At 40.4% G+C, this 26,747-nt stretch overlaps 1 protein-coding gene across 1 annotated transcript in view; it reads right to left on the reverse strand.

Annotated features, from left to right (window-relative positions):
* Positions 1-26,747, reverse strand: part of HOMER2 (homer scaffold protein 2) — a 231,560-nt gene that overhangs the window by 48,824 nt on the left and 155,989 nt on the right. Inside the window, exons 4-5 of the mRNA XM_073653114.1 lie at positions 12,523-12,615; positions 3,995-4,134 (exon numbers count right to left, since the gene is read on the reverse strand). Coding sequence (XP_073509215.1) covers positions 3,995-4,134; positions 12,523-12,615 — 233 coding nt within the window. The remainder of the gene's footprint in view (positions 1-3,994; positions 4,135-12,522; positions 12,616-26,747) is intronic.

Consider the following 26,747-nt stretch of genomic DNA (forward strand, 5'->3'; position numbering starts at 1 on the left):
TATTTCCCCCACCGTTTTAGTAGTTGTAATTGCTACCAGGAAAGCGGTCTTAAAGGCGAGTCTGCCTATAGTCAAGTCCTTGGACGGCTCGTATGGATGTTTACAAAGAGCATTAAGTACAAGATTGAGGTCCCAGGGGGCAACAGATCTCTTAACCCATGGTCTCAATCTCTGAACCGCCTTGGAAAACCTAGCTACGATTTGCTGCCAATTGCGTATCAAAGAATACGCTCAGGGTAGAGACCTGGACTCTTAGAGTACTTGGTTTTAAACCCCTGTTAAACCCGGCCTGCAAAAAATCCAAAATCTTAGGGATATTTGGGTTAGAAATATCGATAGCTGAATCTCCCCATTCTGAGCAGAATTTTTACCAAATTTTACTATATATGGCCGAGGTCACCGGTTTACGACTGGCCTGTAGGGTTGTCATCACCTGATCAGAAAGTCCCTTGGACTTCAAGATCTGCCTTTCAGCATCCATACCATAAGATGCAATCTGTCTACTTCCTGGTAGAACACAGGACCCGGATGAGGGGTGGAGGGAGGGGAGGGCTTTTAACCTCTGTGTTTCCTGTCCCTGTAAGGATAAGAAGGACGTCCTCCATGGTGCTGTCAGGGGGACATCCTGAAAATCTTGCTTGTTTGTAATTGACCAAATACTTATTTTCCAACAAAATTTAAAAAAAATTTCTTTCCAAATCAGACAATGTGATTTTCAGGATTTGTTTTCTCATTTTGTCTCTCATAGTTGAGGTCTATCTATGATGTCAATTACAGGCCTCTCTCATCTTATTAAGTGGGAGAACTTGCACAATTGGTGGATGACTAAATACTTTTTTTTTCCCACTGTACATTTAGAGCGACTGGGCGATTTTCATGACATATTACAATTTGTCTTATAGTTGACCTGTAGGTCAAAATGACAAAAAGATGCTGAACAGTCTTTTGCCTGTTACACTAGTCTAAAAGATCATGCCTCCCAGAGCGGATAGATTCTCATTATGTTTCAGATTATGCATAACATGTAGCATCTTATGTTGTGAATGTAAAAATGACAATTCAAGGGACAATACATTTTTACATGCTCCGTATACAGAATCTGTTCAATGCATTTGAATAAATATGGGAAATACATTTGAGTCCTTAGATTTCCTGTGAATATAAAACAAGGCAGATCTCAGCTGGTTTTCATGAAATAGAGGATCATGGTATCAAATATTCACAACACGGTGTGAACAGAGTACAGAAAAAAAATAATGCAATTCAAATCCATGCTCTGGCTTTTTCCGTCTGGACCTCGGAGCAGGATATTTCTGTAACTATGGGGCGATAATGTTTTCTGTTGCAAATGTCAACAATTTAATAAAGATTTCTTCAGTAGAATAATGTCAGATTCCTAGAGCAAATGCAATACCGAGATTCAAAAGTGCCAAAGACAATGGTTTGTTCATTGCCGAGAATAAACGATTCCTTACGGCTTTTTTGTTATTCCTCATCTGTGAGCCGTGAGCAATGTCACCTTAATTTACTGCGACTTTTCAAGGAAATGCTGCTCACTCTACAGCCCGCGGGATAAAACATAATGCATTTTGCCTTCTGGATAAATGGTGACCATGTCCCTCTAAGAATAAAGTGACACTAGCTAAAGGCTAAAAATAATGCAGAGCTATTTATAACCAAAGGCTTATGAAAAGCAAAAAATACAATGGATATTTCATCTGTTGGAAACAAAATCAACTATAATTGGTAATTAAACACTCAAAAACTTGGTCAAATGTAGGGGCACAGCATGTGTCCTGGGTGCTAGGAGTCTCTTTGGAGAGGAGGGATGGAGCACACTAGCAAATATAATAAAAGGATTGTTCCACCGTAGACCCCCATTTATTTCCAAGAGCAATGAGTCACTACAAAGAGCACATGGAATTATTTTTATTGTAAATAGTTTTACCATTGCTGGATTGCCTGGCACTATCAATAAGCGTTCGAGCTAAGGAAGAATGCATTTTGAAAGTTAATATTCAATAAAGCTGACACTTTTAAAGGGCACTACTATGGTTGTCATCTTTATGGACACTGATACGTTGCCAGCACTATTGCACTAACAGTTATAGTGCCGCTTTTTGGAAACTTACATGTGGTTATCACAGTTGGATGGGGAAAAACTCTGGCAGCAAAGACAATGGGCACTTGAATTAGAACTACTGTATTAGCACAACAAGGTGACTAATACATGGCCATGTAGAAAGAAAGTTTACAAGTTATAGCGATTTGGGAAGCATCAAACGAAGACTTTGCCCTCAGATAAATTGAATTAAATTATTTATTTAATGAGAAATAAAAAGAAAATGCTTCATCATGATTTATTTAAGATTTTTCCAAATGTCTGTTGACCACAATACTCATTAATGACTGCAGTTCACTACTATAACTAATTCACATAAGCAATGACACTATGAAAACAAGACCTAATAAATGGCCATTATAATAGAATCATTTTGAGGATTTGTAAAGATGAGAATAATGCAGTTACAACATGTTACATAACAGATGCCATGGAAAATAACAATTAGGGTATGTGCACACGATGCAGAAATGCTCAGGATTTTTTCCTGAGCGTTTCTGCATCTCTCTGGCAGGAAAAAACGCATGCGGATTGTACATGCGGTTTCCTGCCAGGGACATGCGGAAATGAAGCGGTCTTCACTTTCATTTCCGCATGCGGGTTGACAAGCGCTTCCCAAGCGATTTTAGCATCACTTGGAAAGTGCTTGTCAACTTCACACTATATAAATCCATGCAACCGGCATGGATTTATATAGTGTGTGATGTCAAAAAATAAAAAATAAATCTATACTTTACCCTCTGATGGCCCCCGGTGTCCTGCTTCATCGGTCCCGGCTGCCGGCAGTGAAGACTTTAGGACCTTCCGACGTCAGCGTCACGTGACCCGTCACATGACTCTGACGTCAGCGAAGGTCCTTCTTCATTCAAACGCGAAGTGCCCGGGAAGCCGGCAGGACGCAGCGCGGGCCGTCAGAAGGTGAGAATATATATATTTTTTTATTTTATTCTTTTGGTACCTGGGTCTGGATGAGAGTCCTCTCATCCACACCCGGGTACCATCCGCACATTAGACCGCATGAAAAGCGCATCAACATATACAGTGATGCGGATTCCATGCGGTCTAATGCAAGTCAATGGCGGCAAAAGAGCAGCGTTTCCGCAAAATTAATTGACATGCTGCGGATTTTTGACCGCAGCGTTTACGCTGCGGAAAAATCCGCATCATGGGCACAGCACATGCGGATTTCCATTGGGGAACATTGCTGCCCTTCTACCGTGTGTTTTTCATGCGTTTCCGCGGCGTTTACGCAACTGCAAAAACGCCGCGGAAACGCATGAAAAACGTATCGTGTGAACTCAGCCTTACCCAGAAAAAGTCATGGACAGTAAAAGACAAGTTTACGACAATGGAGGACAGTTCAAATTATTAAAGGGGTTATCCAGGACTATTTTTTTTTTCTTATGGACCCAAGAACTTACAGGCAGGTAGTCACGGACCCCTCCTGCTGGCGATTTTGTGAATTCCAATGACATCTTGTCAAGAATGCAGCTGCTTCTCTTCTGTTGACAGGATGTTACTGCTGATGTCTTGCTGATTGAAAGCCAGCTCCCCGCTGCCTAACTGCAGGGAGTCATCGGTCAATCAGCATGACGTTAGCAGCCACACCCCGTCGATAGAGAACTCAAAAGAAGAAGAGCTGCTCTGCTGACAGGAGGTTAAATGAAGCAACAGAATTACCGCAGAAGTGGCCCGTGACTGCTCTGAGCTGTCGCCGGGCAGAACAGGCAGGTTTTTTGCAACTACCTGTCTGTCAGTCAGTTCTTAGCCCCACGAGAAAAAAAATTAAAAATCGGCCCAGAAAAATCTTTTAATGCGTTCATAAAAAAAAAAATATTAAAATGGAATACACAACTATCAAATGTATTTTACCTTTGTGCTAGGGCAGTTTTTAGTCGATCATTTTCAGTTTTCAGCTCTGCGTCAGGAGGGGGACCATGGTAAGCTTTTTCATCATCTGTCCCGTTCACACTAGATGCTCGAGTAGAGGATGGAGTTTCCTGTCCTGATTCCTAATAATGCATGAACAGAGTTACATTGAAAAATCACTCAAAGTATTTTAGATGATCTGGAGGACAAATACAGATTAGAAAAGAATGAATCATTAGTTGGCTGGTCATCACATCATCACCTTACTTTGTTCAACAGAAATATCCTGTTATGCACTTTAACTAATTGTTTTAAATGCCTATACAGCCATTTGTATTCATAACATTATAGCCTACAGTGATTCTACATCCTGGGGCCAAAAAGTGACCACTATACATTTCTCATTTATGGTTAGCCCTACCTGGTGCCATCCATTTGCCTTCTCTACTCAGATCACCATTCACACCCCAGCCCCCATGATTCAAAGATAACCATCACAATCAGGGCTGTGGAAGTCGGTAAGACAAACCTCCGACTCCTCAATTTCCCTGACTCCGACGCCACAGCCCTGCCTCACTACTGAGCGTGTACATAAAGTGCAGCACAGATTCATCTCATCTAATAGCATAGATCCTTAGATCAGGAACAGAACAGACAATTATAGGACCTTTCATAACTTTCCCAAATTCTTATGAAAAAATTTACATCACATCCAGCATTGAACTGCTGTACCCAATGTATTATATATTTTAGGAGTTGGAGTCCGTCCATTTTATACCGACTCCGCCAAAATGGACACCGACTCCACAGCCCTGGTATCACATGGGGACTGGAGTGGTAAGTCTAAACACCACTTCCCCTTTCCCTTCATATCAAACAGCATTGGAAAGATGTGGTTTAGAGGTAGCACCTGCACTCCTCCTGCCAGTGGTCATCTTTCAATCAAGCGCAATGTTGATCTGAGCAGAGGCGGCAGAGGGAGGTAAAGTAGAGCACCAGGTAGAGTGACTTTTTAATCCCAGGCTGGAGGGCCACTTTAAGTAAAATGTGTACACTTATTTAGAGGTACCCATGTTGATAAATTCAATAGGCGCATTATCCTATATCGTACCTTAATATTTCATACTGCCTAACATAACTGGTAATGTTGAATAGTTATTTCTTAGATTAAGTTACCCTTTTTTCTTATTGCTTAGAGAAGCATGGACAGAAACAGAAATAAATTATTTTTATTTATAGAATCCTATTTTTATCTTATTATGTCTAAAGTACTTTATTTAATTAATATTTGCCCTTAAAATAATCCTCTAATTCACTATACAATGCATAGAAACGCCAAGAATTTGTACACAGTCTGATGTATAACTGTATTTCTCCTCCCCATGACATCCTCAGTGGACACACGATGGCTTCTGTATTCCGGAACAGAATACTTGACCCAAGCAATGTGTTCAAGGTGTTTTAGCCACATGAAACTGATCATTTCAGTTCCCTCAGTGCAGAACTGGGCTGACAGTGTGCCGATCTTCCAAATCTTGGTGCATGAAAGATTAACATCAAACATGACTATAGAGCAAGCTAAATAAAGAACAGTACAGCACCCTTATATTTTTTTCTTAAAGAACTTTGCGATTTGATAGATTTCAGTGGTAGGCATTTTCCTGAAGAGAAATCCTCGCCTGTCAGAATGTAAGCTCTAAAAATGATAGGCATTACCGAAGGATTTGCTGACTTTCATGTTGTTTTATGAAGCAATGTTAATAAGGATGGAACAAGAGTATGACTTCCGATTTGGCAGATTCATAAAAAATCTGGAAAACAAGCTGTGAGGATTAAGGGGAGCAGGTCTATTAAATCCTTCTGCTGGAAATACCAGACAAGTTATTGGTTTTTGTAAAGACCACCATAACACAGTAATCAGCGATCATCTTTATTGTATATATAATGAGGCTGTTACTATAGGAGGCATTAACTTACCAAAAACTGTGATTCTGAAGATTAGAGACCAAAAAAAAGCATTTTGGATTAAATTTAAGTAAAATTTTCTTTAGGCCTACATAGTTGTTTTTATGCCAAATATTAGATATTGTAGACTGGCTGCAAATGAATATACTATTGAGAAAAGTTCATCTGCTATACTTCTAAAAGAGGGTCATATCATTAAATTTGCACAAACACCTTTTACCAATTATCAGCTAACACTTGATGCCCTGTTGTCCCAGCCTTAAGGGTCCTATACACGATAGAGTAAATTCAACCTAAACAGATGATTTCAGTTTGGTAGGTTGACCATCTAATATTTATGGGGTCTTTGGACACTCAGATAAATAATGTAAAGGGAAAGAAGGATTGAGCAGTCTGAATAAAAAAAACAAAAAACATTTTGTTCTTCCAGGAGATAACCGGTGATTTCTTGTAGTAGCTAATTCGGCACTCCCCATAGAGAACAGTTGACCGAACCATCCATTCATATGTATGGGTGAGTCATGAGAGTTAGTTGACGCTTCTTACTATATAAATTATTCTCAAATATGTATCAAATCTTAATCTTATTCCAAAACTAAACCCTCTCAAATATCTGAAAGCCGTGAAAAATGAACATGTCTGGTTTTGATGTTTCATCAAGAATCTACCTATCTGAGCAGGGTGTTCGAATAAGATGAGCAAGGCTCCGAAAAGAGGCTTACACAGAAATCCATAGGTCGCATAGCAAAGTATCAAATCAGAAACCTGCATGGGAATCTGGTTGCCAGTAAACAAACCATTGGTCTCCTCAGTTCTCTAGCCCACTACATACAATTCCATCTTCTAAAATATGACAAGAAAGAAAAGTGTCCATATCCTCCTGGTCCTATCCATCTTCAACTACAATGTTGGAGGGGTTTAGGGTCTAGAATACTTTTGCCTCCATATCTCACCAAGGAGACAACATTAGATGTGAGGTATGTCAAGACGGTAACTTGAAGGGTGGTCAATAATTCTTTAGCTTACAAAACTTACATTTATTTCATTGTAAGAGCCATTTCATTACATCTTATCGACAGAGTTCTGCTATGAGGGGCTCAGCGTCCTCGTGTGAATGGCATAACCTCATATTCCAGCAGAGGTTTTTTAATGGCTAGGCTAATTACTACTTGTACCATATCATTTTTATTACTATTACCATTCTGCACAAACACATTGTCTGAAGCTGTATTGTATGGCCCAGGAGCACATTCTGCAACATACATAAAAGAACAGTATGCCACAGGCCATGAAACATTTAAAAGAAACATGAAGGGAATATCATAGATTTAATGGTGCATATTCACCAGACTTCTCATACATCTATGCATATTAATCATGATGCTTTTATACTGAATGGGGAAAAACGTCATGCTGTACCAATGACATCTGCTGGGAACATTAACAATAAAACAACCCACAGAAAAGACATGAAAAGATATCACAAGATCACTTTAACATTTAAGAACAGGTAAAATATGTTCTATTCCAAATGCCTCAAGGAAGCACACAGTTAGGTCCAGAAATATTTGGACAGCGACCGAATCTTCGTGATTTGGGTTCTGAATGCCACTATTTCTAATTTAAAATGAAACAACTGAGATGCAACTAAAGTGTAGACTTTCAGCTTTAATTAACGGGGTTGCAAAAAAATATCCTGGGAAACCTTTAGGAATTGCAACCATTTTTCAACAAAGCCTCCTCATTTCAGGGGCTCAAAAGTAACTTGACAAATTAACTTTACTATAAATAAAATGGCCAAAATTGAAAAGAATGGTACTGCCGCGCTAATAGAACAAATGGAAAAGGGCCAATTAGGAATTAAGCAATATGAACATAAATATATAAAATTAGTCATGAAATAGTCAAAGTAACATGCAGATTGAGAGCAATACACAGAGGTCTAGAAAATACCAGAGAGATGCAGATAGAATACAACAGTGGATATGGACCACTTGGCTACTTGTAGCCAAATGGTAAATATAATGACCACATGCACACGAGTCAGAAGGCTAGAAGCAAAGGTTAATATATTTGCTGGGATGCACTGTTAATTTAAATGATCCATTCACTCCCAATATCCTCAAAGGAGTGCGGGGCGCTGCTCTCACTCGGCACGTTCCGGTGCACACAGGTTTTGACTGTCCAGTCCTATCTTGTGCGTTGTCCATGCGCATGAAGATAGAATCTTCCAATAGTGTAAAGTAAACCAGGGCACCACTGCCGGTAGTGTCCCTAGCAACCACGAGAGCATGTGACGTTACAGCTGCTATCTACGGTGTCCTGGGGAGGCCAAACCTAAGTGTTTCAAGGGATCACAGTTCCTCTTCTTCAGGGCATGGCTGATAATGACACAGGAAGTCTAATAAAGCCTAAGTGCCCAACCACATGGAAAGTACACAGAGAAAGGATTGGTTATGAACCTAAAAAGATGGCAAGAGAGTGGATAGCCTTTATTTCCTTAATGTTATTTAAATGTTCTTTTAGTCTCTTGGATAACATCCGTTTGGTACGGCCCACGCATATGTTTTTGCACAGACACTAAATAATGTAAATAACCCCGGCAGTGGAGCATGTAATGTTGTCTTTAATCAAAAGTCACTCTGTTCTGTCTGAGTTAGTGAACTCTTTTCTGGAGGAACCTTCTAATGAGACTCTGTTTGCAGCAAGAACAGTTGCCGCATGGTAAAAACCCCATCCGTTTTGGTAAATGATGGAAATTGGCCTTGCAATGTTTATTGGGAATATAACTGCCCTTACTAGTGGGTATAATTACTGTAGGTTGCCCAAAGTTTATCTTGGTCTTATCTTGTTTAAGAACGGGTAAATATTTATGGATAATTCTTCTAAAAACCCCATGATGGTCTTTCAGAATATCTGCTTCTGAAATTATGTTTGGCATACAAGTACAGTTTTTGTGGACAATGGAAAATTGGCCCTTGGAGATATTCATGAGCCATGCTGGAAGGTGACAGCTAGTTATATGTATAAAGCTGTTCAAATCAACTTCCTTACGGCAGCTCTTGGTAACTAAGCAGTTCTGGTCCTCAAAAGTAGTTAAATCTAGAAAGTTGACACCAACAGAACTGACTGCGGGGATAAATTCTAAGCCATAGTAATGGTGATTCAATTCCCCAAGGAAATTGGACAATGCATCCTGGAAACCCTCCCATATAAAAAGGATGTCGGCAATGTAACAATGCCACAGAACCAGGTTTGCCCGTAATCCAACTTGGGTGGAAATGGTTAACTCCTCCCACTCGCCTACACATAGAATGGTGTAGCTAGGGGCGAACCTATGATGCTTTGCCAGGCTTTTACGGCAGCGGACTTCAGTTGTTGCTTGTTTGTGAGAACTTTCTGCCTTAAGTTTTGTCTTAAGCTTGAGAAATGCTGCTCGATGGGGTTGAGATCTGGTGATTGACTCATCCATTGCAGAATATTCCACTTCTTTACCCTAAAAAAAAAAACCTCTTTCGTTGCTTTTGGAGTATGTTTGGGCTATTGTCTACCTATACTGTGAAGCTCCGTCCAATCAACTTTGCTGCATTTGGTTAGATCAGAGCAGAAAGTATAGCCCTCTACACTTCAGTATTCATCAGACTGCTTCTGTCTTCACTCACATCATCAATAACCACTAGTGACCCAGTGCCACTGGAAGCCATGCATGCATGTGCCACCACACTGCCTCCATCATGTTTTATAGAGGATGCGGTGTGCTTGGGATTTTGAGAAATTCCAACCTTTCTCCATATTTTCTTTTTCCCATTATTCTGGTACAGGTTGATCTTAATTTCAACTGTCTAAAGAATGCTTTTCCAGAACTGGCTTGGGTTCTATAGATATTTTTTGGCAAAGTCTAATCTAGCCTTTCTATTTTTAAGGCTGATTAATGGTTTGCACCTTGTGGTCAACACTCAGTATTTGCTTTCCTGAAGTATTTTTTGATGGCAGACTTAGATATTGAAACACCTACTTCTTGAGGAGTGTTCTTCACTTGGGTGGATGCTGCAAAAGGGTTTTTCTTCTCCATGGAAAGGATTCTGAGATCATGCCACACTGTTGTAATGTGCACCTGTGGGTGTCCATCTGGACATCCACGGAAGACAATAAAAGTGCACTTTATCAATATATTGAGGGTGTCACCTATACAATTGTGATGGCACATCAGTAATAACAACTGCTGTTGGAAGAAACATTAATCTGGTCTTATGAGAAGACTGAAGTCATTGCGTGTTTGTCCTTTCTACTTTTTAACATAAATATTAAAAGTTATATTTTATATATTACTCCAATTGGAATTGACAGTGAACTAGACTAATAGTAATCGGGGACATTTTTATATTTATGTACTGGGAAAAAATAGTCACCAGTTTACATATTCATACTGAACCAATTAACATACAAGTAAACCACATTTTCCATAATAGATATGATGATTTTGAAGTGTGTGGTTTCCATTCTGCACCTATATAGAACTGATTCTATCTTCATGGGTGGAAATCTTCCCTGAAGACAGATCTATGCTCACACAGTATAAGAATGCTAACCGCCTGGGCGAATGTGGCCACAGCCTGGAAGAACTACAGCCTTTATGACATGGCATGGCCATCCTCAAATATAATATACAGGAGTATAAATATTTTAAGAAGCAGGATGTTATTTACAGATAATAATATAGGATTTTCCCCATATATAGTCCTTTATTCACAGTGAGGAGGTGGGCGACCAGCAGTCATTCCTGGTTGCTATAGTAACACTTTAAAACAAGGCTCATAAGCAGCATGCCAACACACTTTGTTTAGTTCTTTATTTTGGAGGTATTATTCATATTTTCATACTTCTTAATGGATTATAAGAGTTTAGCAAAGGTTATGTTTAATCTGTATAATTTTCGCTGCAGGAAAAGTCTTATCCTATACTAATTATAACCTAAATCTATGTACAGTATGCACTTACACATATCTGTCATCACAAAAATAAACATTTCGGCTTTGGGGCTATTAAGAAGCAACAATACAATCATATTGTTTGAAATCTATGAAAATGCTTCAACTGACTTCAACACAATGTGACTTCTTCAGCCGGGTAAAATGTTCCCGCTACTGGTGGTAATAACATAGGTGGCCCAAGCAGCTATTATTGGATAAAGCCTGCCTTCCACCCACTTGGGCAACCATGGCTAATGTGTGTTTTTCCCTAAGGGATGAGAAGTGGGTGGACAAGTGCTGGACCCTGCTGTCCCTGCATGAGAGAACTTTGATTTGGGCTAGAACGCATGCTATATGGCCAGCTTGAGGCTCTATTCATACTTAGCATAAATACTGCATTTTTTAATTATTTTACCTGCATGTTATCTGAAGATGTCCATACGAAAATATGCAATGATAATCTCTGATCATTGCGTTTTTGCAATACACTTTGCTTGAACACTTGGCAGCAGATTTTTGCACAAAAACACAACAGAAAAAAAACCCACAGTATTTATGCTATGTGGGAACATGGTCTTATGTATGTAGCATCTTACCGGTCGGTTCTTACAATACACCAGCCAGATGCCTTCATGAAGGGAATCTGTCAGCAAAATTTCATACCCAAAACTATTGATATGTGCATATAGCTCTTTCAAAGACAAGTTCAGCAAAATCTGTACATGGCCAGGCCATTCCTTTACTACTGAGAAATCAGCATTTGAATTGAAATGAGGCTGATGAGTTACTGCAGATCTGAAGCCTCTGTCACTCCAGCTCTATTCCTCACACCAGCACTGCCTCCTCCTGCTTGACTGACAGCCTCTATGCCATGTGATTTCAGGCAAAGGATTTATCAGAAGGAGGCAACGCTGGGAGGGGAATAGAGCTATAGTGACAGAGATTTCAGACCTACAAGAGCTCTTCAGTCTCATTTACTTTTCAATTCAAACGCTGATTACTCAGAAACAGAGGAACGGACTGGACATGTAAAGGTATTGTTTGAATTGTCTTAGAAAGAGCTAAATATGGCAAAAATAGTTTGGGGTGTGAAATTCTGTTAACAGATTCTCTTTAAAGGGAACCTATCAGCTGATACATGCTGCCCAAACCATGTAGGATCAAAGCCATATACGTTTGCCTTTGACACGATGCAGCATTTCAAAGAAAAAACATGCTTTAATAGCCAGCGAGTATCAAGCCACGCTATTGACGACACGTACCGGCGGGTCCCCGGCAGCTTCTCCTCGCCCGCTGACAGTGACTGGCAAGCCCCTGCTTGTGAGCGGGGAGAAGCCGCTGGGGACCTGCGTTTACGATTAGTCACCCATGCAGCGGCTATTAAAAGTATGTTTTTATTTGAATCACCACAACCTTTCACAGACAAAACATACATGTCTGTGATCCTACAGTCAGAGAAAGATACATGCTGCCCACGGTTTGGGCAGCATGGATCAAGTGACAGGTTCCCTTTAAAAATCCCTTACTGGCACACATAGCATTCAGTAAATCTAATAACACCTACTGTATGAAATAAATAAAACTGCAAGGACTTACTTGGGAATGATTACTAGAAGTTTCCATTTTTTCTTGCGATCGTTCACGGGCCAGTTTTGCAGCTTCTTTAACTTCCTGAAATTTATCTGCAAACTACAAAGAAAAAAAACAACAACTTTAAAGTTAAAACACAAACCTGAACATTTTGCAAATTAAGGAAAGTTAAATGTGAGATAAAAAGTGATTTCAACTTGGCTTTGTCTTTTTTGGAATGAAAAATTATGCGTATGCTAAAATGTTATCATGTGTTACAAACCCTTTGCATATCTTTATTATCTTTATCATGAAATGGTCTCTTCTCCACCAGCGCACTGAATATTGCCACGAGCCTAACATCATTCATGTACTCTCTAGTCCCAAATTCAAACAGGTACAACCACAGAACATGACCTGCACCAATTCACTCTATTGCTTTTTTAGTGTAAATCTAGGACTGCTTTGTATTATTATGTGTATTGTATATCGCGCCCCTTGTCAATGTTGTTTGTAATCTTTGTCTTTATACAATGCATATATTTATTCATTTCCAGGAAGATTAACACAGTAACAGCACTTACAATGTAAAATTGTAAGAAATGATGCTTTAACATTACCTTACTGTCAGAGCGAACAGATCCCCTTTAAAAAGGAATCTTAGAGCAGGAATTCACCCCCAAAAAAGTATTTATATGTGCATGTAGCTCTTTCTCAGTCAAGTCCAGCATGGCCAGTCCGTTCCTTACTGAGAAATCAGTGTTTGAATGGATACTCCAATGAGGCTGTAGATCTGAAGTCTCTGTCACTCCAGCTCTATTCCCCAAGCAGTGCCACCTCCTCCTGTTTGACTGACAGTATCTATGCCGTGTGACAACTTCAGGCAAAGCAGTTGTCAGTTAAGTGGAAGAGGCAGTGATGGGCTGGGAGTAGAGCTGTAGTGACATAGGCTGCAGATGTACAAATAGCTCTTCAGTCTTATTTGAATATGAATTCAAACGTTGATTTCTCAGTAATGGAGGAACGGACTGGCCATGTACAGGTAGTGCTGGACTTGTCTTTCAAAGAGCTACATGCACATATAATTTGCAGATTTGAAATCTTGCAGACAGATCCCCTTTAACCATAATGGGCTGCATGCATATAAACTTTAAAAACAAAAATGCCATTGTTGCACAAAGCAACCACTCAGATTCATTATTTCCTTTCCTCACAAAGATTACACATGAAAATGTAATATCTGATGGGAAGCTATGGGCAAGACAGCTTTTACAACAGCTTTTTGCATGCATTACACAAGCAACCTATAGGTTGGCACTGTAAGGCCATGTGCACATGGCATCTTGCAGACATGGTCGTATTCGCATAGTTTTTGAAGTAGAATAGGTTTCAGGAAAATGCCAGCTGTGTTTTTTCCTGAAGTTTCTGTCATTTTTGTGTTTTATTTATTTATTTTTTTATATATAAAATAGTGGTGGCTTCCAAGTGGAAACCGTCTAAAGATTACTCAAGCCACTTCTTTTAGCCGCTTCATGGAACATATACACAGCAAGTTATTTTGATATTGCTGTGCATATGTCGATTAGTTTTAAACGTTTATTGTGCGCTTTTTCAGGCAGGCTTCAGACAGAATCCACCAGAAATAGATGCACATACCTAAATCTATTTTGAGTAATACAAATGTGTTAAATTTCATTCCACAATGATGATATTCTATAGCTATAAACCTTGGTAAAAGCAGGAGCCACAAAGTGTGCTCCCCTGACAGTTTAATTTTTATATTTTCAACTTATTATGAAATATTATATACTATTATTAGATGCTAAAAATGACATTTGCATAATTCAAAAGTTATAAATGTTTAGAATAGGCTTTCTGTATCAATTCCTCATCATTCTTAAGATCTTGCCCTTTCATTGGGTAATTCTAGTTGATGAAAACCTGTTCATGTTCCAGTGATGGACAGACATGTCCGTGACGCATTAGTCCTGTGTTTGTGTGTACATAACATATCCAGGAAAGATATCAACAGTGAAGGTTTCTATTACATCTTTAAAAATCATTAAGAATTGTAACAAAGTACATTATTACAAAACATTTGTAAAAATTTGTACTACAACTTTGTTACTACAAAGAAAATATTTGTTTAACTGGTATTTCATGTTAAAGGGAATCTGTCAGCAGGTGTCTTACATCTGAGAGCAGCACAAGAGAACCTAATTACAGCAATGTGTCACTTATTAGGGTGTGCGGTGTAGTTTCAATACAATCAGTGTTTTCTCAGCAGGAGATCATCACTGCCTGACTAGGTCTCACATGCATGGCAAGTCCAGCTGATCTGTGCAACCCTGCCGCCACTACTGATTGGCAGCAAGCTGCCAATGTACAGTGTACACAGAAAGCTGCTAATCAGTGGTGAGGGCGGGTAATACACAGCTTTGCATTTTGACCACTGCTACATCTACAACAGATAACTATCAAAACTACACCAACCAGTCTAGTAAGTGATACATTGCTGGAATCATGATCTCTTGCCCTAGATTATATAGCAAAAACCTGCAGACAGATTCCCTTTAAAGTGATCTTTAAAAGGATTCTGGATTTGCAGTCTAACCTTCACCAGTCTGCTGGCTAATTAACATTGGACTTGTCCGATAGCCACAAAATTGTTACCGTAAATTAATTACCAATGTGTAAATCCTGTAATTAGGTCTGATGGTTGTTTTTTTTCTTTCAAATGAGAATAATTTCTTGGCGCCCTTACAGGAAATTAATGGGGAAATTGCACAGGTGCTGCTGAGAAACAAAACTTGTTGTGGGTGTATTGGCTACTAGTTGTTAAACAGAAACAGCCTGATCTGACACTTATTGATTGGTTCCAATCTGTACTCTACAAAAGGATAACCAGCAGGAGGCAGGAAACATTTAATAAACCTGGCATTTTAACCACATGCAACTAAATGGGCTTTAAGTTTTTAAAATGTAACAATATGAAGACTTTTCCATTTGGTTTTTAATCAATGAGGACAAACTGAGTTGCAGCATCTGGGCTATGCCTAAACGGGCTATCTCACTGTATGATTATTGGGATTCCTAGCAATCACAATAACAGGGGTCTCCAAGTCCCCTTGGGTGAATGGAGTGGTACTATATAATACATGCATAGCAACCTCTCTGTAAGACTGATGGAGACAGCAGTTCTGACAATCACACAGCAGGGCATAGTATGATGCTCACACATGTGCTACTACTCCCTTAACTTGGGGGACTTTGGGACCATAATCTTCAGAATTGCTTGGGGTCTCAGCAGTCATATCCCTAGTGATCTATTATCATACATTTATCAACTATCTTATAAATAGTTTACACTGTGTGCCGAATTATTAGGCAAATGAGTATTTTGATCACATGATTCTTTTTATACATGTTGTCCTACTCCAAGCTGCATAGGCTTGAGAGCCAACTACCAATTAAGTAAATCTGGTGATGTGCATCTCTGTAATGAGGAGGGGTGTTGACTAATGACATCAACACCCTATATAAGGTGTGCTTAATTATTAGGCAACTTCCTTTCCTTTGGCAAAATGGGTCAGAAGAGAGATTTGACCGCCTCTGAAAAGTCCAATATTGTGAGATGTCTTGCAGAGGGATGCAGCAGTCTTGAAATTTCCAAACTTTTGAAGCGTGATCACCGAACAATCAAGCGTTTCATGGCAAATAGCCAACAGGGTCGCAAGAAGCGTGTTGGCCAAAAAAGGCGCAAAATAATTGCCCATGAATTGAGGAAAATCAAGCGTGAAGCTGCCAAGATGCCATTCGCCACCAGTTTTGCCATATTTCAGAGCTGCAACGTTACTGGAGTATCAAAAAGCACAAGGTGTGCGATACTCAGGGACATGGCCAAGGTAAGGAAGGCTGAAAAACGACCACCTTTGAACAAGAAACATAAGATAAAACGTCAAGAATGGGCCAAGAAATATCTTAAGACTGATTTTTCAAAGGTTTTATGGACTGATGAAATGAGAGTGACTCTTGATGGGCCAGATGGATGGGCCAAAGGCTGGATCAGTGAAGGGCAGAGAGCTCCACTCCGACTCAGACGCCAGCAAGGTGGAGGTGGGGTACTGGTATGGGCTGGTATCAAAGATGAACTTGTGGGACCTTTTCGGGTTGAGGATGGAGTGAAGCTCAACTCCCAGACCTACTGCCAGTTTCTGGAAGACAATATCTTCAAGCAGTGGTACAGGAAGAAGTCGGTATTGTTCAAGAAAAACATGATTTTCATGCAGGACAATGCTCCATCACATGCATCCAACTACTCCACAGCGTGGCTGGCCAGTAAAGGTCTAAAAGAAGAAAAAAAAAATGACATGGCCCCCTTGTTCACCTGATCTGAACCCCATAGAGAACCTGTGGTCCATCATAAAATGTGAGATCTACAGGGAGGGAAAACAGTACACCTCTCGGAACAGTGTTTGGGAGGCTGTGGTGGCTGCTGCACGCAATGTTGATTGAAAACAGATCAAGCAACTGACAGAATCTATGAATGGAAGGCTGTCGAGTGTCATCATAAAGAAAGGTGGTTATATTGATCACTAATTTTTTTGTTGTTTGTTTTTGCATGTCAGAAATGTTTATTTCTAAATTTTGTGCACGGATATTGGTTTACCTGGTGAAAATAAACAAGTGAGATGGGATTATATTTGGTTTTTATTAAGTTGCCTAATAATTCTGCACAGTAATAGTTACCTGCATTAACAGATATCCTCCTAAGATAGCCAAATCTAAAAAAAAACACTCCAACTTCCAAAAATATTAAGCTTGGATATTTATGAGTCTTTTGGGTTGATTGAGAACATAGTTGTTGATCAATAATAAAAATAATCCTCTAAAATACAATTTGCCTAATAATTCGGCACACAGTGTATATGTTTTTAGTGAGACAACAACATCATTTAGCATCCTAGCAGTTGGCCTACAGGGACAATACTTTTATCACCTATCCTGTGGTAGTTTCAAAATTTTTAAGGTTGAAAGTAGACATACAGTACAGACCAAAAGTTTGGACACACCTTCTCATTTAAAGATTTTTCTGTATTTTCATGACTATGAAATTTGTACATTCACACTGAAGGCATCAAAACTATGAATTAACACATGTGGAATTATATACTTAACAAAAAGTGTGAAACAACTGAAAATATGTCTTATATTCTAGGTTCTTCAAAGTAGCCACCTTTTGCTTTGATGACTGCTTTGCACACTCTTGGCATTCTCTTGAGGAGCTTCAAGAGGTAGTCACCGGAAATGGTTTTCACTTCACAGGTGTGCCCTTTCAGGTTTAATAAGTGGGATTTCTTGCCTTATAAATGGGGTTGGGACCATCAGTTGTGTTGTGCATTAGTCTGGTGGATACACAGCTGATAGTCCTACTGAATAGACTGTTAGAATTTGTATTATGGCAAGAAAAAAGCAGCTAAGTAAAGAAAAATGAGTGGCCATCATTACTTTAAGAAATGAAGGTCCGTCAGTCCGAAAAATTAGGCAAACTTTGAAAGTGTCCCCAAGTGCAGTTGCAAAAACCATCAAGTGCTACAAAGAAACTGGCTCACATGAGGACCGCCCCAGGAAAGGAAGACCAAGAGTCACCTCTGCTTCTGAGGATAAGTTTATCCGAGTCACCAGCCTCAGAAATCGCAGGTTAACAGCAGCTCAGATTAGAGACCAGGTCAATGCCACACAGAGTTCTAGCAGCAGAGGAGTTAAGTGGAGACTTTGTGCAGCAGGCCTTCATGGTAAAATAGCTGCTAGGAAACCATTGCTAAGGACAGGCAACACGCAGAAGAGACTTGTTTGGGCTAAAGAACACAAGGAATTAGACCAGTGGAAATCTGTGCTTTGGTCTGATGAGTCCAAATTTGAGATCTTTGGTTCCAACCACCATGTCTTTGTGCGACACAGAAAAGGTGAACGGATGGACTCTACATGCCTAGTTCCCACCGTGAAACATGGAGGAGGAGGTGTGATGGTGTGGGGGTGCTTTGCTGGTGACACTGTTGGGGATTTATTCAAATTGAAGGCATACTGAACCAGCATGGCTACCACAGCATCTTGCAGCGGCATGCTATTCCATCCAGTTTGCATTTAGTTGGACCATCATTTATTTTTCAACAGGACAATGACCCCAAACACACCTCCAGGCTGTGTAAGGGCTATTTGACCAAGAAGGAGAGTGATGGGGTGCTACGCCAGATGACCTGGCCTCCACAGTCACCAGACCTGAACCCAATCGAGATGGTTTGGGGTGAGCTGGACCGCAGAGTGAAGGCAAAAGGGCCAACAAGTGCTAAGCATCTCTGGGAACTCCTTCAAGATTGTTGGAAGACCATTTCCGGTGACTACTACTTGAAGCTCATCAAGAGAATGCCAAGAGTGTGCAAAGCAGTCATCAAAGCAAAAGGTGGCTACTTTGAAGAACCTAGAATATAAGACATATTTTCAGTTGTTTCACACTTTTTTGTTAAGTATATAATTTCACATGTGTTAATTCATAGTTTTGATGCATTCAGTGTGAATGTACAATTTTCATAGTCATGGTGCGTCCAAACTTTTGGTCTGTACTGTATGTCCATCAAGCTCAAGTTATAGCCTAACATATTAAATCAGAGGAAGGCAAAAATCCCATGGGGCAGATGTTACTTGCCCCATATCAAGGGAAAAATCCCTTACCATCAGACTAGTTCCCTGGATCAACGTACCATAACATGTAATATTATGTTTAACAAGAGAAGCATCCAGGCCCTACTTGATTTTTTTTCAGTGAATCAACCATTACATCATCATGTGGCAGAGAGTTTTATATTCTCACTGCTCTTACAGTAAAGAATCTCTTTCTGTGATTATGATTAAACCTTCTCTCCTCTAGACGTAGAGGATGCCTCTTTCCATTATTGCTGATATAGGTGTAAAATAAAAGGTAGACACGGCACTTCTGGTGAGTGGTGCACAAGTAGGATCCAATCCCATCGATAAATATATGAAAACCTGCCACTGGAATATGATCAATAAAGATGAAAATTTTATTTGTGGTATTTTCAAACAATAAAAAGACGTTTTTGTCTTTAACTCAACCTTCATCAGTCCGCTGGATTAAGGAATAACTGCTTAGACAGCCCAAGGCAGAGTTGTGCAGTATTCCTTAATCCAGTTTACGGATGGTCGAATTGTAGACTGAAAAGACTTTTTATTTTCTGGAAATACCACAAATAAAATTTTCATCTTTATTGATCACATTTAAGTGCTAAGTTTTCATATATTTATAGGTGTAAAAAGATAATTAGAAAGATCTCTGTACCATCACTTTATATATTTTTACATTGCAATAAGATCGCCTCTTTCCTTTGTTTTCCCATTTCATTTCCTCTGCCCAAGATTAGATTTATCTACATTAAATTTCAATTGCCATTTCTCAACCCAAGACTCCAGCTGACATAAATGCCTCTGTGATATTAAATTATCCTCCTCTGTGTTTATTACCTTGCAGATTTCGGCATTATCTGCAAATATTATAATTCTACTATATACAGTATTTCCTCTACATGGTCATTAATAAATACGTTAAAAAGAAGAGGGCCCAATACTGAACCCTATAGTACCCCACTCTTAAAGGGAACCTGTCAGGTCCCCCGTGCCCCCAGAACCTCCAGCAGTTGTGTCTACATATCTAAATACCCTGCCTAACATTCTCATTATTACATTAAACAGAAACAGATCTTTATAAAAAGTATTTCTAAAATCTGTTTACAATATGTAAATGAAGCCTTTGACTAGTCCATGGGGAGTTTGTGTCAGACACGGCCTCACCTGCTGCACTTTGTTACAGTGGCCTTCATTTTTAAGCACACTCTTTGCCCTGGCAATATACATGGTGGTGGAGTGGGTATTCTTCTAATAACTAAACCTTCAAACCCATGCCACTTCTACCCTCCCTTATTTTTAAGTGTATTCTGTCCGTATCTACTCTCCCTCTAAACTACAAGTGGCCGTCACATACCAAACCCCGGGACCAGCCACTGCCTTTATTGATCACTTCACCTGGCTTCCACACTTTCTCTCTACTGACATTCCCACCATCATCATGATTGACTTCCACATCCCCGCTGACACCCGCAAGTCCAAACTTCTGTTGCTTGCTTCATTGTTTGGTCTTACTCAGTGGTCCTCCACAGCCACACACACACAGACGGACATACATTAGACCTTCCCTTAACCCGCCTATGCTCACTACCTAACCTCACCTCTTCCCCTATCTGACCACCATCTACTCAGTTTCTCATCCCTGTCCTCCACATCTGTCGTACATGCCCAGCAACTAGCACACCCCCGCAGAAACTTTGCCCACCTAGACATTCACACAAACTCTGACTATTCTAACGATGTCCTCCATATCTTCACTCCACGACACAGACTGTGCTACCGTTTTCTACGACAACACACTCGCATCAGTTATTGACTCAACCAGCCATCTCATGCACAGTAGAGTGCAAAGAATCAATAGACAACCCCTTGACACAGCAACCGCACAAAAAAGCTTTGGCAACCATCCAGGGTTGCGGAGTGGCCCTGGAAGAAAACACACTTGCAAGAATACTTCACTGCATTCAAAAAAAGCATCTTTCACATTCAAGTGAGCCCTCACTAAACAGTTCATAACTTCTTTATCCCACAACGCCAAACAGTTATTCAACACTTAACTCCTTCCCCTGCCCACCACCGCTCCCCTCCAACCTTCCTTATCTCTGCAAAAGACTTTGCAACATATTTCAAAAAGAAGATCGACCAAACAAGACAAGCCTTTACTGCACAACCACCGCAACCCCTATGTAAATCAGACCAGTGCCCCTGCCCCATAACCTTCCTCCCCACCATCATTGAAGAAGAGCTTTCTCATCTCTCCAAATCCCACTTCACCACTTGTGCAATTGACCCCATCCCACCTCATTACATACACTTATCCTAGCCGTAACCCATCTCTTCAACCTATAATCAGCTTCTGGTACCTTCTCTTCTGTTTTCAAACATGCCATGATAACACCTATCCTGAAAAAAAATCCATTGATCTGGTCTCTACGTCCAGCTATCGTCCCATATCGTTGCTCCCGTTCGCCTCCAAACTCCTCAAACAGCATGTCCATGCTGAAGTTTCCTCCCACCTCTCATCTAACTCACTCTGACAACCTACAATCCAGCTTCCGTCCCCACCACTCCACCGAAACCGCCCTGACCAAAATTACTAATGACTTATTTACTATCAAAGCTAATAGTCAATTCTCTATACTCCTCCTTCTAGACCAGTCCTCTGCCTTCAACACAGTCAACCACTCCCCTTCTACTACAAATCTTCTCTTCCCTTGGCGTCAAAGACTTGCTCTCTCCAGGGTCTTCTCATACCTTTCTAACCGCACATTTAGTGTCTCCCATTTCCACACTACCTCCTCATCCCGCCCTCTCTCTATTGGTATCCCTCAAGGCTCTGTCCTGGGACCCCTACTCTTCTCAATCTATACCTTTGGCCTGGGACAACTCAAAGTCCCATGGCTTCCATTAACACCTATACGCTGATGACATTGAGATCTACCTCTCTGGCCCAGACGTCACCTCCCTGCTGTCCAGAATCCCAGAGTGTCTATCAGCTATATCCTCTTTCTCCTCTCGCTTCCTAAAACTCAATGTGGACAAAACGGAACTCATCACCTTTCCTCCATCTTACCTAACCCCCCCTACCCAATCTACCCATCACAATAAATGACATCACACTTTCCCCTGTACTAGAAGTCTACGGTCTCCTTTCCCATTATCCTGCAGACTGTAAGCCTGCAAGGGTAGATCCTCTCCTTTGTGTACCAGTCTGTCATTGTTAGTCTGTTCTCCATAATTTATATTAGTATTTTGTAAGTAACCCCTTCTCATGTACAGCACCATGGAGTCAATGGTGCTCTAAAAATAAATAATTATGATTATTTATTGCGTTCATTACAGCTCTATTTAGCCATAGTGGTTTCCTCCTTTTTCTAGCTTGTTTATTCCCATAGGGTATGTAGTGTGCACAGGTCTTATTCATGATGTTTATAAAAAGTATCCCTTTTGCTTTGTGTATTTTTATTTATTTCTCAGGACAATGTCCCAGTTTATGGCAATAAGAATTTCTTAGCCGATGGAAATCATCCTTCATGAAGTTTAGTGTCCTTGTAGCTCCTCTACTATACACTTATTAATGGATACTTGAAAACGCATTATGTTGTGATCACTGCTACCCAAGTGACCCTGAACATTTGATATTTTGCTGGGCCTATTGGTTAATATTAGATCTAGAAGTGCTCACCTTGTTTTGTCCTGCACCATTTGTGAGAGATATTTGTCTTTGATTATTGTCAAAAACCTGATAGATATTATATGTATCTAGTGAGAAAACCTTTTTAAACAGTATCTACTGTCAAATACTATGCCTATTCAGTCCTTTGGTAGTGCATTGAGCTGTAGATTGGATTGCTACTAAAAGGGAAAAAAGAAAACTCTTTAAATCTTCTTCCTTAGCGAGTGTGAACGAGCTGAGTGTGACCGGAGTGTAAGTGCAAACGGAAGCAAGTGTGTGACTTGTTTTTCAGTGAAGAGGTATGTTGGAATCCTGCAGAAAATACCTGTGTGAATTGCTGTGAGTTGTTGAATTGTGAACTGCTGAGTGCTTTTCTACCCGTTTAGTTTTACTGGGCTTTTTAAAACCTATTTTCTCTCTACAGTTTTACAGTCTCTTATTTTACTACCTGTGTATTTAAGGGTTAACTAAATTGCAATTAAATCCTGAGGTGTAGCTATATTCACAAGGGGTTAATTAAGGGTGAGGGGTCATAATTAAGGGTTTATAAGGGGCAGCTGGTTGGGGCATCCAGTCCTTTGGAAGTGCATTGAGCTGTAGGTTGGATTGCGGCTAAAGGGGGGGGGGGGGGGAAACTCTTTAAATCTTCTTCCTTAGCGAATTTGAACGAGCTGAGTGTGACCGGAGTGTAAGTGCAAACGGAAGTAAGTGTGTGACTTGTTTTTCAGTGACTTGGATTCAGGGAGTTTGGATGGGAGGAATTTGGACTGAATTGCTGTCTGTATGTTATTAATTATTTACATTTCTTTTTACTTAACATTTCAGTCTAGTGCAATCCCCATTAGGAAATGAGCTCCATTATTGACAATGCTATCCAGTGTACATCTTGCCACATGTATGCAATCCTTGAACAGCCGGTCATGGATGCATACTGCTGTGCGTTTGGAAGCCCAGGTACTGGATCTAAATGAGCAGCTGGCAACACTGAGATCCATTGACAATATGGAAAGGAGTCTGCTGTTCACGGAGGTAGATGTGGGGGAGGGTGGTAGTAGGGAGCTGCAGGACAGTGAGGCAGCTAGCTGGGTGACAGTTAGAAGGGGGGTTGGAGGGAAGAGTGCCAGGGAGGCTAGTCCTGATCTGGCACACCCCAATAAATTGCAAAGTTGGCAGATGAGGGGGGGTGTCTGTACAGGCGTAGCACTGTTGCAGCAAGGCATGTCCTCTGAAAGTCGGAGGAGTGTCAGCTCCAGTAAGGGGGGAAATAGGAGAGCAGGGCAGGCCAGGCAGGTGCTGGTAGTGGGGAACTCAATTATTAGGGGAACAGATAGGGCAATCTGTCACAAAGACAGGGATCATCGAACAGTGTGCTCCCTACCTGGCGCTCGAGTGTGGCACATCGCTGATCGGGTTGACAGATTACTGGGAGGGGCTGGTGAGGACCCAGCGGTCATGGTGCACATTGGCACAAATGACAAAGTTAGAGGTAGGTGGAAGGTCCTTAAAGATGATTTCAGGGAATTAGGCTGCAAGCTTAAAGCAAAGACCTCCAAGATGGTATTCTCTGAAATACTACCTGTGCCACGCCAGAGAGGTAACAGGAGATTAGGGAGATAAATAAGTGGCTCAGGAACTGGTGTAGGAAGGAGGGGTTTGGGTTCCTGGAGAACTGGGCCGACTTCGCAGTTGGCTACAGATTCTACGCTAGGGACAGGCTGCACCTCAATGGGGAGGGTGCAGCTGTGCTGGGGGAGAAAATGGCTAGTAGGTTGGAGGAGTGTTTAAACTAGGGATTGGGGGGGGAAAGGTATTCATTTTATAGGTGGGGAAGATAGGTCACTATCTGCACTGGGCACAAACAAAGAAATTGGGGGTGGGGTTAGAAGAATCAATATAGTAAGAAGGAATAGAGGTACAGAGAAATACATAAAATGCATGTACACTAATGCCAGAAGCCTCACCAACAAAATGAAGGAATTAGAATTAATTTTGTTGGAAAATAATTATGACATGGCTGGACGAGAGCCATGACTGGGCAGTTAATTTACAGGGCTATAGTCTGTTCAGAAATGACCGTACAAACAAGCGAGGGGGGGGGTGTGTGTTTATATGTAAAATCATCCTTAAAACCCATCTTGCGTGAGAATATATGTGAATCTAATGAAAATGTAGAGTTCCTGTGAGTGGAGATAAGGGGAGGGGAAAAACAAATAAATTACTGATAGGGGTTTGTTATAAGTCTCCAAAAATAGTGGAAGCAGCGGAGAATATCCTCATAAAGCAAATAGATGAAGCAGCGATTCAAGGAGAAGTCATTATTATGGGGGACTTCAACTACCCTGAAATACATTGGGGAACAGAAACCTGTAGTTCAAGCAAAGGTAATAGGTTTTTGACAACTTTGAGAGACAATTACCTTTCACAACTGGTTCAGGACCCAACAAGAAGGGGGACACTGCAAGACCTAATATTAACCAACAGGCCAGACCGCACATCAAATATACGAGTTGGGGGTCACTTGGGTAATAGTGATCACAAAATAATAAGTTTTCATTTATCTTTTAATAAGATGTGTAGTAGAGGGGTTACAAGGACACTAAACTTCAGGAAGGCAAATTTCCCACGGTTGAGAGATGATCTTAGTGCAATAAACTGGGACGATATCCTGAGACATAAAACTACACAAAGCAAATGGGAGACATTTATTAGCCTCCTGAATAGGACCTGTGCACAATATATACCCTATGGGAATAAACATGCTAGAAAAAGGAGGAAACCACTATGGCTAAATAGAGCTGTAAGCGGCGCAATAAGTGACAAAAAAAAGCATTTAGAGAACTAAAGCAAGTAGGTAGTGATAAGGCATTAAATAAATACAGAAAATTAAATAAATTCTGTAAAAACAAAATCAAGGCAGCAAAGATTGAGACAGAGAGACTCATTGCCAGAGAAAGTAAAAATAATCCCAAAATATTCTTTAACTACATAAATAGTAAAAAACTAAAAAATAATAGTGTTAGCCCCCTTAAAAATAGTCTGGGTGAAATGGTGGATGAGGATGAGGAAAAAGCCAATATGCTAAATGATTTTTTTTCAACAGTATTTACACAAGAAAATCGCATGACAGAAATCATGATTAACAAACAATCATGATTAGTGATGATAAAAATTCTCCATTAAATGTCACTTGCTTAACCCAGCAGGAAATACGGCGGCGTCTAAAAATCACTAAAGTTGACAAATCCCTGGGCCCAGATGGGATACACCCGCAAGTACTGCAGGAATTAAGTAACGTCATATATAGACCATTATTTTTAATCTTTAAAGATTCCATAATAACAGGATCTGTACTACAGGACTGGCGTATAGCAAATGTGGTGTCAATATTCAAAAAGGGGACAAAAACCGAACTTGGAAATTATAGGCCAGTAAGCTTAACCTGTACTGTGGGTAAAATCCTGGAGGGTTTCCTAAGAGATGCTATACTAGAGTATCTGAAGAAGAATAACCTCATGACCCAATATCAACATGGGTTTACGAGGGACCGTTCCTGTCAAACTAATCTAATTAGCTTTTATGAGGCAAGTTCCGGACTGGACCAAGGAAATGCAGTGGATGTTGTGTATATGGACTTTTCAAAAGCTTTTGATACGGTTCCACACAAAAGGTTGATACATTTAATGAGAACAATGGGGATAGGGGAAAATATATGTAAGTGGGTGAAGAACTGGCTCAGTGATAGGAAACAAAGGGTGGTTATTAATGGAACACACTCAGACTGGGTCTCAGTTAACAGTGGGGTACCACAGGGGTCAGTATTGGGCCCACTTCTTTTTAACATATTTATTAATGACCTTGTAGGGGCATACAGAGTAGTATT

The sequence above is a fragment of the Phyllobates terribilis genome, unplaced genomic scaffold (genome assembly GCF_046119375.1).
Source record: "Phyllobates terribilis strain yellow unplaced genomic scaffold, ASM4611937v1 Scaffold_11__3_contigs__length_659146591, whole genome shotgun sequence".
NCBI lineage: Eukaryota > Metazoa > Chordata > Amphibia > Anura > Dendrobatidae > Phyllobates > Phyllobates terribilis.